Genomic DNA, 16,958 nt, shown 5'->3' with positions numbered 1-16,958 from the left:
GTAACAAGATAAAAATGAACAGTTATTCTGTTTCTGGTGGCATTGGTTGAGGGATAAATGTTGAACAGGACACCGGGAGAAACTCGCCTGCTCTTCTTCGAATAGTGCCATGGCATGTTTTGTATCCACCCACACAGGCATGCGCCACTTCAGTTTAACATGCCACCCAAAAGACTGCACCTCAGACAGTACAGCACTCCCTCAGTACTGCACTGGTGTTGGCCTAGATTTGGTACTGAAGTACCTGGAGTGGGGCTTGCTCCCATCTTCTGACTCAGGCGGTAAGAGAGCCAACCAACTGAGCCAAGCTGAGGAAAGAATATGGGCATGTAAATGTCTTCGAAAGTTAATGTGAAATTCATCTTCATTTTCATGTTACCTGTAGATGTCACACTCCAAGAGACAGATCTCTTCATCAACAGCATCCCAAAGCTGGGGCTTCAGAGTGTTAAACTCCTCTCCGACAGCAGAAAACAGGCTGGTGTTAACGGCATTCATCACCTAACAGATTAAACACAGAGATTAGGACTCATTTAAAACTGAGTTTACTTTGAAATATTTCCCTTAAACACTGGGCAAGTGACTCGATGTCCTAGAGACTTGGCCCAGGGGCCGACATCTGTTGCTCTGGGCCCCTTCTAGATCAGTAACAAACATTGCCCAGGATGAATACAAGTTTATTTGTGGTCCAATTTTTTCTGGTATCGCCAAGTCCACTGGACCAGTTCAGTACATTGAAACGTTAGGTCAACTGTTTCCTGTCACAAGGGGGCTGAGGAGACCTTAATGTCAGCAACAGGATACTGTGCCATTGGACTATTAACTTATTGGTGTTATTGGGTGCTATGACAAAGACCCACAAGAGCATTAGAATACCATCAGATCCAAGATCTTCACGCCCAGTTTGCCCACTCCTGACCATAATGCTCAAGTGTCCCAGCTCACTCGTAATAGAATCCATAGTTCAGTACTGAGCAGACTCTACCTCAATAGATATGGTCAAGGGTCAGGCAAGGACCCCACAAAATTAAATCCATTTCAATTCCTGTAATAGTATATCCAACCATACCCTAAGCTGCTAATCTTTGGCTACTTCTATCATTTTCAAACTAACGATTCCACAATCAATGCTGTTGCATCCACTTACCCAGTTCAAACTGGGCTCTTTGCTGAACTCATGGCTTTTAGCAGTGCTGAAGTCATAATCTGGGCGGAAGGATGCATTGAGTGTAGCAATCAGGTAGAAGAGAGTCTTGCGGCTACACTTGTCACAGAGGGGTCCCTCTCCTTCATCCCCACTTTGGCTCTTACTCAACCTAAAATAAATCACACAGAGCAAAAGTCAGTTTCCCTAAAATATGTATAGACTCTCAAGTCTTTGATATGGAAATGAAGGGCAAAGAGATCAGATAATGAGCTCCAACAAAATATTTTAATAAACTTAGGCAAGGTGGCCAGTTTCAAGAGGACCATCGCAAATGGTGATGCATCGTAGCCATTGCTTTAGGTCCATCAGTATGCATGAGCACTCCAATCACCCAGGTTACATTAATCTTAGTAGGAGGTGAGAGAGGAATATTGAAAATGATTGAGAACGGTCAGTGTGTCACTGTGCCAAAATACCAGGCAGCTAAAAGTGGTGACACTGTAGCATAACACACTAGTGCACCAGATTGGACTCATGTTGCCCTCTCCTCCTTTGGCACAGAGGGGAGGTCAGTGACCACTCAACATACCACAGGTCACCGACTGCAGCGGGTCAAACAATATTCATCGTGCGTGCAATTAATTCAAATAGAGTCATTTTGTACCAAAGACCTCCATTGGCAGAAAATCAGTAGTTAGAAAGGGATTTCTCTTCCAAGGAAGATTCTACTCACTTGTTTGGGCTGATTCCAGTAGTCTGAGGTGGGGAAAGTGCCTCCAGGACATGGGGCTGTCCCTCCTGACAGAACAGTTTAAACATCTGTTTGTCATCCCCTGCCATTTTACAGGAATAGCTCTCTATCCTTTAGAGAAGAAAAAAAATTAAAGAATCACAAAGATACATCGACAACAAGCTTTAAGGGTTGTCCATTTTTCTCCCTTGTATGGCCATCCCTTTTGGGACAATGCCAGTCTCAATGGGAGCAGCAGCTGGGGACAATGCCAGTCTCCATAGAAGTTACATTGATTATGCTCCAGTTCATGCCTCAGTCATTGGGGTGGGAAATAAATCCAATACCAAGACAAATTTTTAAAAATACGCATTAAGGTACAAACCCTGAATTTTTGAGGACAAGAACAGTGGCCAGCAGAATTTTGGTAAAACATAATGGAACACATTGCATGCAAAGTATTAAAATATAATCATACACATGCAACTTCTAAACAGAATTAAAAATAGATCAATTCAGCTCAATGTCATCACTGTGCCTGGGCTCACATAGAAACATAGAAAATGTGCAGCACTGAAGGAGGCCATTCAGCCCATTGTGTCTGTGCCAGTCAAAAAAAAAGCTACCTAGCCTAATCCCACTTTCCAGCACTGGTCCGTAGGCTTGTAGGTTACGGCACTTCAAATGCATATCCAAGTAACTTTTAAATGCGATGAAGGTTTCTGCCTCTACCACCCTTTCAGGCAGTGAGTTCCAGACCCCCACCACCCTCTGGGTGAAAAAATTTCTCCTCAGCTCCCCTCTAATCCTTCTACCAATTACTTTAAATCTATGACTTCTGGTTATTGACCCCTCTGCTAAGGGAAATAGGTCCTTCCTATCCACTCTATCTAGGCCTCTCAATTTTATACTCCTCAATTAAAATCACCCCTCAGCCTCCTCTGTTCCAAAGAAAAAGAACCCCAGCCTATCCAATCTTTTCTCATAGCTAAAATTCTCCAGTCCTGGCAACATCCTTGTAAATCTCCTCTATACCCTCTCCAGTGCAATTACATCCTTCCTGTAATGTGACGACCAGAACTGTACACAGTACTCAAACTCTGGCAAACTAGTGTTTTATACAGTTCTAACATAACCTCCCTGCTCTTATATTCTATGGATCAGCTAATAAAGGAAAGTATCCCGTATGCCTTCTTAACCACCTTGTCTCCCTGTCCTGCTACCTTCAGGGATCTGTGGACATGCACTTAAGGTCCCTCACTTCCTCTACACCTCAGTATCCTCCCATTTATTGTATATTCCTTTGCCTTGTTTGCCCTCCCCAAATGCATTACCTCACTCACACTTCTCCAGATTGAATTCCATTTGCCATTTTTCTGCCCACCTGACCAGTCTTTCCCTATCTTCCTGCAGTCTACAGCTTTCCTCACTATCAACCACACGGCCAATTTTTGTAACATCTGCAAACTTCTTAATCACGCCCCCTACATTTAAGTCTAAATCATTAATAAATACCACAAAAAGCAAGGGACCTAATACTGAGCCCTGATGGTGATGAACATGAACACAGCTAGATATGTAGAATGTACACACGTAGGGATATACACTTTATATGCTTAAACATAACGGGCCACCCACCAGCACCAAATTTATATTATTTTCATGTGACAAAACATCAACACGCTTTCAAAGCAAGTGATAGACAGAGCAGGATGTGGTAAAGAAGTTAGGGAGGTGACAGAAAATACGGCCAGCAGAAAGTTTTGAGCGGGCTTTTGCAGACAGATAGAGTGGTAACAAGGCAAAAAGGATTAGGAAGAGAATTCCATAGTGATGGGCAATTGTGGCTGAACACTGCCACTTATGGTCTTATTTGCCCGTCATGACAACACTGCAATTATAAGCAATACAGAACCTGCTCGGGGGAACCTAGATGATGCACCAGAGCGTCTGACTTTAGTCATTTAAAGTTGTAAATCGAGCAACTGCACCTGTTCTATAGCAGAGGGATGGCATAAACCAGGAGTACCTTGATTGTCTTCCTGTGATAATGGAAACTAGACTAATATTAACTGGATTCTCCATATTCTTGGAGAGCCAGACAATAGTGCCCATAAAGACACTTCCTTACGCCACTCAATGCCCACAGATTTTTATAAACCACAAGCCAGCACCCTTGTGGCTTGACACCAGCTCTGTGACAGCCATGGGCCCTATTTTGCCCATGGGACTGCTTTCTTGATGGTGTAGGTGGAATGCAATCCCACTCACTGCTTTGGATTGCTTGAATCAAATCAAACTTTGGCCAGTTCTACTGAAAAACTTGATAAATAATTCTGATCAAGTGTGCCAGCTTCATCTTTTCTAGAATCTCCCGTCTTCTCCATTTGCTATAGCAATTGAGTCCATAAGCTGTGCAGAAATATTTGTTCTGATGTACATGGCTTCTTGGCTGTGGGAGCTGGGCTCAACACACTGCTGATATACTAGGAATGTTCAGTGTGCCAGAATGCCTCACCCCTACCCTAATCTGCACTAGGACTCAAATACCCACTGCCTTGTCATCTCAAAGAACCAACCAAATCTCATCCTCAACTTCAAGTCCTTGCATGACTGTGGTCTCCTTATCTCTGGGATCTCCACTCCAGGATCTCTATCCCGGGTCACCAGTTTATTCCTCTTTCACCCTGTAAAGAACTCGGAGATGGCTTTGTACATAATGAGCTGTTCAGGCACAAGTTAAAATATACAAGTGCCAAGACCCTCAGTCTCCTCTCTTCCACCATCCTAGCTGTCAGCCTCGAACATCCTCAAGCAAATTTTAAAACTTCTGGATGATGCAAATTGGGTTCAGGGAACCTTTTCCCCCTCTCACTTGATCACATGAGATCAACTATTTCTCTTGTTGCATCCCAGATGCTTCTCAATTTTTCCCACTTCAAACAGTTCTTTGGCTGAGGTGGAAAACAGGCAAAAATTGCTTCTAAATGTTGCACTACCACCACAAGGTGTTGGACATCGTTTAGGACAGTTAATTTTCTCCTAGCACCTCATCTTTCTCTTCCCCAGCTCATCCCCAGTAAAAGACCTCACCGTGTGGCAAATGATAAGATACAGAACTGGGTCCAACACTGTTTTAAATGCATTGCATTATTACAAAGCACATTCTAGTCCTTCAGCTCTGAATCCTAACATGTCATTGCTGTGGGAACATCCTGCTCATAACCACTTCCCTGGGGAAGCCACACTCTTCTACTAGGGCTTCACTGTCAGATTCAGATTCTGGGCCAGCCTGAACAGCAGAGCAGCTGCACAGATCATGCTTTCAGCAGATTCTCAGTCAAAAGATGACATTAAGCAGAAAGTCCATTACTGCCAGTTCAATTAGAACTGAACCATTCCCAACTTGTGCTGCCTGAACAGAGTTATCAAATAAATCCCTGAAGTGATTACTGATGGACTGCCAGCTGTCAGACCTTGTAATGGAGGGCATTACATGGCCTCTTGTACTCAGTATATGCATATACAAACAGTTAGACAGGAGAGATTAATTCAACAATAAACATGTACAGGTCAACCATCCGATACAGGTGGATTAATATTTTGGGTGGGACCACCCTTTGGAACTGGTGAAGGGACCCACTTGAAACTAAGGAGTCTCCAAGTCAGCCATCAACATTTCAAACCTCACTGGAACCCCTTCCCATACCAACATTTATACCGAAGGCAAGCAGATAAATAAAAAGGACAATTGACTAAATTTTGGGAGTCAAACTGGTCAGTTGGGATATTAACTTAACCACTACTCTGTAGATGATCTGTTGAAATCATTTTCAACGAAACAAGATCACAACAGCTTTCCAAGACACTCCACTGCAGAATACCATCTCCATTTCGCTAAGGACTTCCAAGTGGCCTCAGTCTGCTAGAAAGTTCTAAAAAGGTCAGATAACAGAACCCCACAGCTATTTTACTGCCAATACCCATCCACTGTACTTTTTTAAAAAAATCATTCTTGGGATATGGGTTACACTGGCAAGCCTGGCATTTATTGCCCATCCCCAGATGCCCTGAGAAGGTGGTGGTGGGCCTTCTTGGCCACAAAGTCATGCGTTGTAGTGGTTTGATAAACTGAGTGGTTTGCCAGGCCACTTCAGAGGGCAGTTAAGAGTCAACCATGTTGGTGTGGGACTGGATTCACATGTAAGCCAGGCCGGGTAAGGACGGCAGGTTTCATTCCCTAAAGGACATTAGACGACAATCTGACAGCTTCACAGTCACTTTTACTGATACCAGCTTTTTAAAAAAAAATATAAAAGATTTCATATTCTCCAACTGCCATGGTGGGATTCGAACTCACGTTCTCTGGATTACTCGTCCAGTAACAGAAACACTACATGAGAGTACCCAGCATATCTCCTTCAAATTCAGAAACTCAGTTGGCTCCTTCACACTACTCAAAGGGATAAACAGAGTGTAGGCAAAAGAATGGAGCTCAGTTGTGCAAATGGATGGTCTTTTTGCTGCAAGAACTTGGAATATCTTCAGAATGGATTAGTAAAACTAACGATTACTAAAACTAAAGATTAATTAAGTTTTTGGTTTGAACATTTACTTGTATAGAAGAGACATGTGTTTGAGGCACCACCATCTGTTTACTAAATACAGACGAGTTTACACAGTGCCAGGTGTTGTTTTGAATCCATCACAAAGGGAGGCTGTTAAGCACTGAGGGCCTTTAACAGTGCTATTTAGTCCAAAATATACAGTGACTGACACCTGGCAGCATTGAATCCAAAACAAACCAAATTCTGACCTTTGGATGACTTACATGTGTGTAAAACACATATTAAAAATCAAAACAGAACAGATCAGACCCAGATATTTTCAGAGATCATCTCTGCTGCCAGATTAAGCTGAGTTTATCAGGAGACACAATACAAAGAGCAGAGACCTTTCTTGTAGGGTCTTCATTCCTCAATGAACAATGGACCCTGTACACACTAAACCGAGACACTGATCACTCCCTAAACAATACTTCAGGGTATCGGGCGGGGGAAAAGAGAACAAGGAGAGTGCACATTATTTTAAAAGTGAAGATGATCCTTTCTTCTTTCGACACCCCTCTATAGGGGGATAACAAGGTACCAAAGTCCAGGTTTGGGGAGGGGTGGGGGGTAGAAAGGAGCCCAGGTACAGCCAGAACACCAGCTGTTAGGAATGATGTGTGACATGCAGTGCATGCTATACTTGCATCTAGGCAGTGCTGTTTTAGTTAACTTGAAGATAGATTATTCATTGTAACTCCATTAGAGATGCCCAGGAATTTGTCTTCGAACAGGTGGAATCACCCTCTGCTTTTTCCCTACTTGTTTCCCCTAGGTCCTTGTACCATGGGAACCCATTATCTATTAAGACTGCCTAAATTGTTCAGAGAGACACATAACCTGGAGCTCCAAGGATTAATATAGTAATAGTGCTCCGGTTTTGACTTGTCCAGCAGTGGATAAAATGGTGTGGCTCATAGAATCAAATCAATGGCATTGTGCTCTGTGGATCACAGAAGAGTGCCAGATTCTCTTTCATTTATCTGAATCACCCTTTCCGAGGGAGAAGCAGCCCTCAGGTGATAATGGAACAGACGCAGACTTTACCCATGTACTTAGAGACGGGTTACTTATCCTGCACCCGCCCCCCACCCCCACACAAAAAAATTGATGGGAGTACAAAATTGGGCTTCTCATGAGACTTTCTAGGGTCATGGTTTGAAGCAGCTATTGGTGTCCTCCAGTTTCAAATGGCATACCAAACAATTACAGCCCAATGAAGACACAGACATCTCTGACAGCTCTAAGTTTACATTGCAAAAAATTAATTTCTTTATCCCGACACCAAAATTATGTAGACTAATTTTTCTGGCTGTGCAATACTGCCTTTGGGATAAGGGAGCTGGTATTAGCAATGTAAATGTTCCAGCCATCTTTCAGGTGATGGAGAGTCCCTGTCTGCCTGTTCAGGTAAATGTAAAAGCTCCCATTGCACTATTTGAAGAGCAGAGGGTTCTCCCACAAACAGCCAACATTCATTCCATTGGCTGTTTGTGGGATCTTGTCATATGCAAGTTGATTACCATGTTGCCTACAAAAAACAAGTCAGTGAAACAGTAACGAGGGAATAAATTTTACATTTCTTTGACACAGATGGTGGTTAGAATGAGGAATATTCTGCCACATACTATTGAAGCAGAGTCTATTAGTTCTTTTAAAAGGGAATTGGATAGTTGCTTGAAAGAGGAATATTAAAAAGGTTATGAGGAGTGATCAGGAGAGTGGGATTAGACAAGGTGGCATATGAAGAAAAACAGTGGCATAGACCTGATGGGCTAAATGAGCTGTAACATTCTAAGACTGCACTTCAAAAGTAATTCATTGGATGTGAGACACCCCGCGGGTAGAAATCAAGTTCTTTACTTCTGAACGGCCAATTTAAAGACTTGCATACCAAACCTAGACATACATGGGGCAGCAAGTTTACCCAAGCTCACAGCGCTGAATGGGAGGTGGGCCACAAATGTCCCAGGCACCACTGAATTTTCATATGACAACCCATTCTGATGACTAATACCATTGGAGCAAAACAGGAACCAAATAAATAATGAGTGGACCTTTCTACAACACTGCTTCTCATCACGAGTTTATTAAATTTATATTATGGGGCAATCTTTAAACTTTCTAGAAGCAACTCGAGCTATAAACAAGCTAAAAGTTCACACCTAATATCAATGTTTATAAAGACTCGTACTCTGTGTTTATAGTGCTTCTGTATGGTTGGCTATCTGCCACACAGAAGAGGCATCGCTCTACTGTCTGCTAGGGTAAGGGAAGTATAGGAAGGAGCAAGGTCTCCAATACACTCAATGGAGAGCAAGAGTTGAGCACAAAGTTTCTATCACCCTCACAGATCTTTCAACTCCAGGCAGATGACCAATTTCATTCCAGCTTTCCACCTCTTTCATTCCTTAGATGGCTGCTATGAAGGAACTGAGCAACTAGCCATTTTGATATTTTCTGATTTTCCTTAGCCACCAAAGCGTGGGAACCAGAGTCCAGGCACTTGCCAGCTGAAATTGGTACAGAAGTGAGCAAAAGTCACATCAATGACATTGCCGCTTGGTGCCCCAGCACATTGCACTAACAGATCTCTGCTCAACACAGACAGAATGGCCATTTCACCCCAATGCAGATTTCTCTGCAAAAAATATTGAAACTCAACTCACTGCAAGTCAACCACATACGGCAACTGTGAAATTCATGACCTACAAAACTGAAATATGTGGTATTTGTCAGACTTCATCGGAAACAAACATACATGGTTAAGGGGTGATCTGATCGAAGTTTAAAAGATATTAAGGGGAACAGATAGGGTGGATAGAGAGAAACTATTTCCGCTGGTTGGGGATTCTAGGAGTGGGGGCAGTCTAAAAATTAGAGCCAGACCTTTCAGGAGCGAGATTAGAAAACATTTCTACACACAAAGGGTGGTAGAAGTTTGGAACTCTCTTCCGCAAATGCCAACTGATTTTGGCAACCAAAGATATTAAGGGATACGGGTCAAAGGCGGGTATATGGAGTTAGATCACAGATCAGCCATGATCTTATCAAATGGCAGAGCAGGCACGAGGGGCTGAATGGCCTACTCCTGTTCCTATGTACCTATGTACACCCAATAGTGAATGACATTCAGTGAATGTCCATACCTTGCCTCCCCCATGTTCCTGCCACTTTCATGCTAGAGTATTTAATTCCAATATTGAAGTGCCCTTTCAGTTTTCCAAAACAGACACCGTACAGCTACATTAACAGCTGCAAAAGGGATCTGTGTAACTATAAATACAACATGAGAGAGAGACAAAATTCTACAACAAAACTGGGAACACTTCTCCTATACCTTGGGAGGTCGCAACACCTCATAGTCCAAGAAACAGCCAATCCTTTAGGCAACCATCCTCCCTCTATTTTAATCACAACTAAGTACTCCTCTGAACTGTCTTCATTCCTCCCAAGCTGCAAGTGTGCTATTGTATTTCTCTTCCCTACATCCTCACTGTTGAAAATCAAAAAAAAAACCATAACCTAGTCAAACCTTTCCAAGATCTCAAGACTGTGGAACCCTCTTATTCTCCCATTCTTAAGATGTGGGTGCTGCTGGCAAGGCATTTTTATTGCCGGTCTCTAGTTGGTGAGAAGGTGATAGTGGACCTCTTGAACCACAGTGGCTTACTAGGCCACTTTAGAGAGTAGTTAAGAGTCAACCGCATTGGTGTGGGACTGGAGTCACATATGGGCCCAGACCAGGTAAGGGCGGTAGGTTTCTTATCCTAAAAATGGATTTTAGTGTATCAGTTGGGTTTTTACGACGTGGTCACTTTTAAATGATGCCAGCTTTTTATTTCCTGATTTTTTTAAACTCAAATTCTCAAACTGCTGTGGTGGGATTTGAACTAGTGTTCTTTGAATTATTCCAAACCTCTGGATTACTAGACCATTAACACAACCACCACACCTTCACCTCCCAATCTCTCCTTTCCCCTACAATCTTGGCATCACCTGATCACTATGTTACAAACAAGTTAATCTTTGCTGTTTTCACCTTGTGTTCTACACATGGAGCTTTAGCCCTTCACTCAGAACTGACCACTGAAAAGATATGGTCGTTTAATCTCATTTTCTGCTGCAGAAGCACTACTGCAGTTCTGAAAGGGTTAAAAGTATGATTTTAATAATAATAGGCACTCAAAATGAAATTATTGCACAGCAAGCATACCAAGCAGCACTATAAATAAGCTTTTTTGATCAGCTGAAGCCAAGGCATAGCCAACTGGCACATCATCATACTGCAACCTAATCTTTCATTCACTACTTCATACATTTCAACACTTCACCTCAATGATCAGGAGTGAAATCACATTACAGCAGCACATTCTAAGTAAGGCTCGGCACGAAGAGAACTCAGGGCTCCAGCCACAGTTCTAATCGTTGCATTTGGCGAGGCCCCCTGAACAAGCATCTACATGTCCTCAGTCAGTCAGAGGGTGCAGAACACTGATGGAAAAGGACAAAATGTTCCTCCTTTCTGGTTATCACTATAATGTACTCATGCAGCAGTGACCTTTCAAAAATGTCCTGATTTATTTTTAAAATGCTAGGCGGTCAGATACTTGAACATTAACGCGTCCCATCAGGAGCAGAAAGTAAAAAAGGCCATTAAATTGTCCTAACATCCATGCAATTTGATTTATAAAACAGTGGCATTTTGTACATGATCCCAAGCTCCAATCTTGGCACAAATGGAATCCTAAGAATGGAGGAGGGGGTGAGAGAAAAAGGGTATGTGCAGGGGAAGGGAAGGGGAAGTGTCAGGAGTGAGGCATCTTCAACAGCCTAGTGGATAAAGGCATCACTGAATGTGGCACTGAGTCACACAGGCCAATGTGTCCCAGGTTTGATTCCCAGGCTGTGCTTACTTCAGTAATCTTTAGTCAAGGAGTGGGGAAGGGGTTAATATAACTGGCCTTAACCTCCTATGTCCTTTTTCTACAGAGAGCTGCAGGAATAACCGGTAGTCCCACTATCTAGTCATTCACGCTGGAAAGTATGCCTAGCCATTGGTCAAGGACATGATCAGGCTGCAATAACATTTAAGCCCCGACAGTCAGTGTCAGGGCTTAAATGCATCAGGCGAGGAGGCGCTGAGCTGCCTGCAGGGGTAGGTTTCAGGGGTGCAGCCAGCACAAAGTGGGAATGACACACTGTAGAAACTTACAAAAATGCAATAGTATCACAACTACTAACACCGACTCCAAACAGCAAGAGAGATTTGGTTTTCTTTTAAAAAAGGAGGTAAGTTGCTCAGGGTACAATGGGTTGGCAGAATTCATAACTTAAATCCAAATGTGATAAGCAAGTCAAATCAAAGACTGTCTGAGGAATATACAAATACTAAATCGATACTCAAAGCAGAAACAAAGTCAACGCCAGATCTTTGTGTGAAAGTAGAAGTGGTTGATTACTCTCTTACTATTGCACAACCTGACCTCGCCTGCCTCCAGCAATAATCCAATAGTTCTATTTATGGAGCTCCCTCTGCTCTTAGCAACAAGCCAGGGTGATGTATATGCTAATCAGCTTCACTCAGCCAACCAGCAGAGAGGAACCTTCAGTCTAAAGACACGTACACCAGTGCTTTGTCACTGTTTAGACCTTAGTAAACACGTTGGTTTTATCTGCACTCAGCAGATCAGCAGCCCAACACAACCATGGAGAATTTACCACCTCAGTGAATCAGCACTCCCACACAAAGTATCTTTTGCATAAAGTTCATATTGAAGTCTCACATAAAATGTGACACACTAATTGAAACAGCTGCCACAGTACAGTCTTGCTCTACTTGAAATGGCTCTTCAGATACAAAGCCTGGACAATGAAAATCAGGGGGTTATTTGAGCAACATATAACAGGGAAGTGCAAAGCTCACACAATTGACAGGAACAGAGGGATATATTATCCTCCTGCAGTCACTTCCATGGGACCATCCTTGGTCCCATCTTCACAATTTATACGTTACTCCTTGGTGAGATCAGAAAGCATAGATAGGATCAGCTTTTCACATAGAATTACTCGTCTACCCTAGACATACGGCTCTCTCTCAGCCTTCTCTATTGCTGCACAAGGCAGATAAGCCAAAATTTCACCCAGTTGAATACCAGCAAAACCAAGGCCATCCCCTTCAGCTCCCAGGACCTATGTGCACCTGACCATGCCTTGATTCGATCAAATACCCCAGCTGCCACCTCAGGCTGGGTCAGGAGGTACAGACCTTTGATATTGCGCAAGCCTGATCTCAGCTTCCTCCCCCACATTTGTTCTTACCAAAAATGCTTTCTTCACCTTTGCAACACTACACTCCTCAACCCTCAGTTCACCTCTTCCAAAACCCGAGTCCATGCCTTCGACACCAAGTCGTGACATAACATTCTTCTAGCTGGCCTGCCTGAAGCCAAGTTACAACTCCAAGCTGCAGCCCACGTCCTCACCTGCTCCAAGTCCCATACTCCCATCACCCTTACAAGCTCTACTGGCTTCTCATGTCCCAACTTCTCAAACTTGCAAATCCATGGCCTTGCCCCACCCAAGTGATCTCCTCCAGCCTCATCCTCTCCATTCAACACAGTTGATCCTCATCCCCCACTTCATTCATTTACCACATACACTCCCCTGAACTCTTGTGCCGAGCTCCCTCTGCCTTGCCACTTTCTTGCTTTCAAAAACCTTCTTTTCTACACCCCAACCACCAGCTCTGTCATTCTTGACTCCTTAAATGTAAGGTGTTTTGAGATGTCTTCCCATACGCGCAGAGTGCTGTGGGAATGTAGCTACTTAGAGGCCAGCTGCAGCTTCCTTGTTGCTCGTCCAGGTGAATGAGTAACTTGGAATGTATAGTTGAATGTTACAGAGAGTGGTACATTTACCCAGCTAAAATGCTCTCTCAGTCAAACAACCTGATGACAGCACTATATAGGCACGCTTATAAGAACATAAGAAATAGAAGCAGGAGTAGGCCATACAGCCCCTCAAGCCTGCTCCACCATTCAATAAGATCATGGCTGATCTTCCACCTCAAGTCCACTTCCATGCCTGATCCCCATATCCCTCGATTTCCCCAGAGTCCAAAAATCTATATCTCTCAGCCTTGAATATACTCAATGACTCAGCATCCACAGCCCTCTGAGGTAGAGAATTCCAAAGATTCACAAACCTCAGTGAAGAAATTCCTCCTCATCTCAGTCTTAAATGGCTGACCCCTTATCCTGAGTCTATGCCCCCTAGTTCTAGACTCTCCAGCCAGGGGAAACAACCTCTCAGCATCTAATCTTAAAGAATGGTTACTTGGCAAAGCACCAGAGGACTACCTGGGCTAATGAAATGCGACCAAAACACACTCAGTGCATTCAGGGAAGGGGATAGGCACAAATTCAGACTATAAACAAACACTGAACAATGTACCAACATCAACTAGATCACAGACTGAACTAGAGGACAGAATAAATACTTTGTCCCCAAAACAGCAGAATGACAACACAGTACTGGCAACATATGACAAACAGCAGTCTTCACTATCATTGAGTTCTGATGAAGGGTTATTACCCGAAACATTAACTTTTTTCCTTTTTCTGTCTGACCTGTGTACCCAGTACTCTTTTATTTTAGTTTCAGATTTCCAACACCTGCGGTATTCCACTGTGACTATACTCTAACTATCTCACTTAACTGGGGGAACTAGTTTTTGTTGAACATTTTTAAAGTATTGGTCACGACAGCTATCAAATAGTTTTCCTCCTGTTCGCCCCCAAGTCATGAGTTTTACAGTACAGAAGGCAGCCATTCGGCCCATCATGCCTGTGCCGGCTCTTTGAAAGCTATCTAATTAGACCCACTGCCCTGCCCTTTCCCCATCGCCCTGTAACTTTTTCCTTTTCAATTATTTATCCAATTCCCTTTTGAAAGTTACTATTGAATCTGCTTTCACCACCCTTTCAGGCAGTGCATTCCAGATCATAACTCGCTGTGTAACAAACTTCTCATCTTCCCTGATTCTTTTGCCAGAAGCATTGATGCCAATTGTGGTAAGTTAATTGGAGGATGAAAAAAAATCCAAACTTCATTCACTTGACGAGGACTTTATCTCTGGGCCATGAAAGTGTGACTTAATGTTCATAATGATAGTTTCTCAATAGGATTCCATAAGGTAGATACTATTTCCTCTAGTGGGGAATACAGAACAAGAGGGCACAATCTTAAAATTAGAGCTAGGCTGATCGGGGTGAAATCAGGAAGTACTTCACACAAAGGGGAGTGGAAATCTGTGATGCTGGGGGTCAATTGAAATTTTCAAGATGGAGATTGATAGATTTTTGTTAGGTAAGAGTATCAAAGGATGTGGAGCAAAGGCAGGTAAATGGATTGAGGTACAGATCAGCCATGATCTAACTAAATGCCAGACCTTGCTTGAGGGGCTGAATGGCCTACTCCTATATCTAAAACAGCATTGACAACTGGAGCTATTCAAAGTTGCTACACCCTCCCAGCTAAAAAGCAAGCAACATGAAGATGTAACAGGAAGGCAATGAGGCTACTCATTGTACAAATGAGCGACATTATTCAGACATAACTTCACACAGCAGATAGACACAAAACATAGAGTATCTGAAGAGGAAACAGCAGTTTCCTTTCTATTGCCACAGATGCAAAAACACCACATTAAATAACCACACTCCCAATGAAAGAAATGCTTCTAATTATATAGCACCTTATTACACAATTTCTGTTTCAAAAGGAACATAGGAACAGAAGGAGGCCATTCAGCCTCTCAAGCCTGTTCTACCATTCAACTGCTGATTTGTATCCTAACTCTATTTCCATATCCCTTAACTCCCTTGGCTAGCAAAAATTTGTTGATCTCGGATTTAAAATTATTAATTGAGCTAGCATCTACTGCTTTTTGTGGGAGACAGTTCCACACTTCAACCACCCTTTGTGTGAAGTAGTGTTTCCAAAATTCTCTCTTGAATGGCCTGGCTCCGATTTTAAGGATATCTCCCCTTGTCTTAGACTTCCCCATCAGTGGAAAAAGTTTCCCTCTGTCGACCTTATCAATTCCTTTCAAAATCCCCAAAATCTCAATCAAATCATCTCCTAACCTTCTATATTCCAGGGAATACAAGCCTAGTTTATGTAATCTCTCCTCATAATCTAATCCTTGGAGCCCTGGTAACATTCTGACCCAGTTGCACTGCCAACAATCCATTCCAACCTGCCTTGCCACCACATTCAATGCAAGATATTGCTGCTCCATGTACTGCATGAACACAGTGTAAGCTAACTGGACCCAATGTGGAAATACCACTCACATGCTCACATTTCAATCTCAGGTGATTGTAAAAATGTAACTACATAAGATTTATCAGTAAAGACTACGATCATGGTATATGGTCCATTTAAGAATACCTAAACGCATCAGATTCATTAATATGCAAGAAAGGAAAGGTTCATGTTTTGAGTGGAGATCTGAAATGTGAACCACAACTTCATATATTGACTGAACATCGGTGTATTTACAGCATTTGTGTTTTTCCCTTTCAGATTCTCCATCAGTTTCTTTTGCTGTCATTTAAAAAAAAAAATTTCAAAAAAATTAAACACTATATAAATAACCATACTACACTTCTGCTTCTGTAACAGACAATATGCCTCATTAGCACACTACTTGTGGGCATGAATCTGGCTCAAATCAAAGCAAGGATCAGCCTGTTCATCTTGGAGACATCCTACAATACCACATACAGCAATCTGACTATACTGATAGATCACCATACAGCTTGGATCAGCATTTACTCAGTGAGGTAAGGGTAATATAATGGCCTGGAATTCGCTACAACAGTGGTATTGACAATGTACGCCATAAGTTAGACCGACGTTTACCCTGATCCTCCAGTGGTGAATTTAAGGCAAAAATCTGCTGGAGAATTGTTTCGAACATGACAATGGCCATAGCTGCGAACTGGAAGTGGCTCAGCCAACAAGCAAACTACAAACCCATTGTGATGTGATGTCACTCAGGCCCAGAAGTGTCTAAAATAGATGTTTAAAGATTGAACTGATGGTCAGAAACAAGCACATATTCAAATTTAGAGAGAGCTGATTCACCTTAAGGACCATGTGTGTGTGTGTCTGGTTGTACGAACAGTGTTTTTCGGATGCTCAAGCAGTCTGTAATTCCAGCCCTATTTATAACCTACTACTTTTATTGTAATAAAATATAAATGGACACATTGAAATCACTGACGACCACATTCACAGCATATAGGATTAACTAACTGGATTTAGAAGATCGTTTAAGGCTAGGAACCCGCGACCCCCTCATCCTAGATATATACGATTCGGTTGCTTTGTATCCTGCAATGGTCTAAGCGGCTGTGGTGATCATAGTGGTGTTAATTCAGCAAACTCAATCTCGCCATCTCTT

The 16,958-nt window shown here is 42.6% G+C and overlaps 1 protein-coding gene across 1 annotated transcript in view; it reads right to left on the bottom strand.

Annotated features, from left to right (window-relative positions):
• Window positions 1-16,958, bottom strand: part of LOC137299999 (repressor of RNA polymerase III transcription MAF1 homolog) — a 46,804-nt gene that overhangs the window by 11,266 nt on the left and 18,580 nt on the right. Inside the window, exons 3-5 of the mRNA XM_067969067.1 lie at window positions 1,881-2,009; window positions 1,148-1,316; window positions 380-501 (exon numbers count right to left, since the gene is read on the bottom strand). Of these exons, the coding sequence (XP_067825168.1) occupies window positions 380-501; window positions 1,148-1,316; window positions 1,881-2,009 (420 nt within the window). The remainder of the gene's footprint in view (window positions 1-379; window positions 502-1,147; window positions 1,317-1,880; window positions 2,010-16,958) is intronic.

The sequence above is a fragment of the Heptranchias perlo genome, chromosome 2, assembly GCF_035084215.1.
Source record: "Heptranchias perlo isolate sHepPer1 chromosome 2, sHepPer1.hap1, whole genome shotgun sequence".
In the NCBI taxonomy this organism is placed as follows: domain Eukaryota; kingdom Metazoa; phylum Chordata; class Chondrichthyes; order Hexanchiformes; family Hexanchidae; genus Heptranchias; species Heptranchias perlo.
Note: the sequence above shows the minus strand (reverse complement) of the source record. Positions and strands in the feature narration are given on the sequence as shown.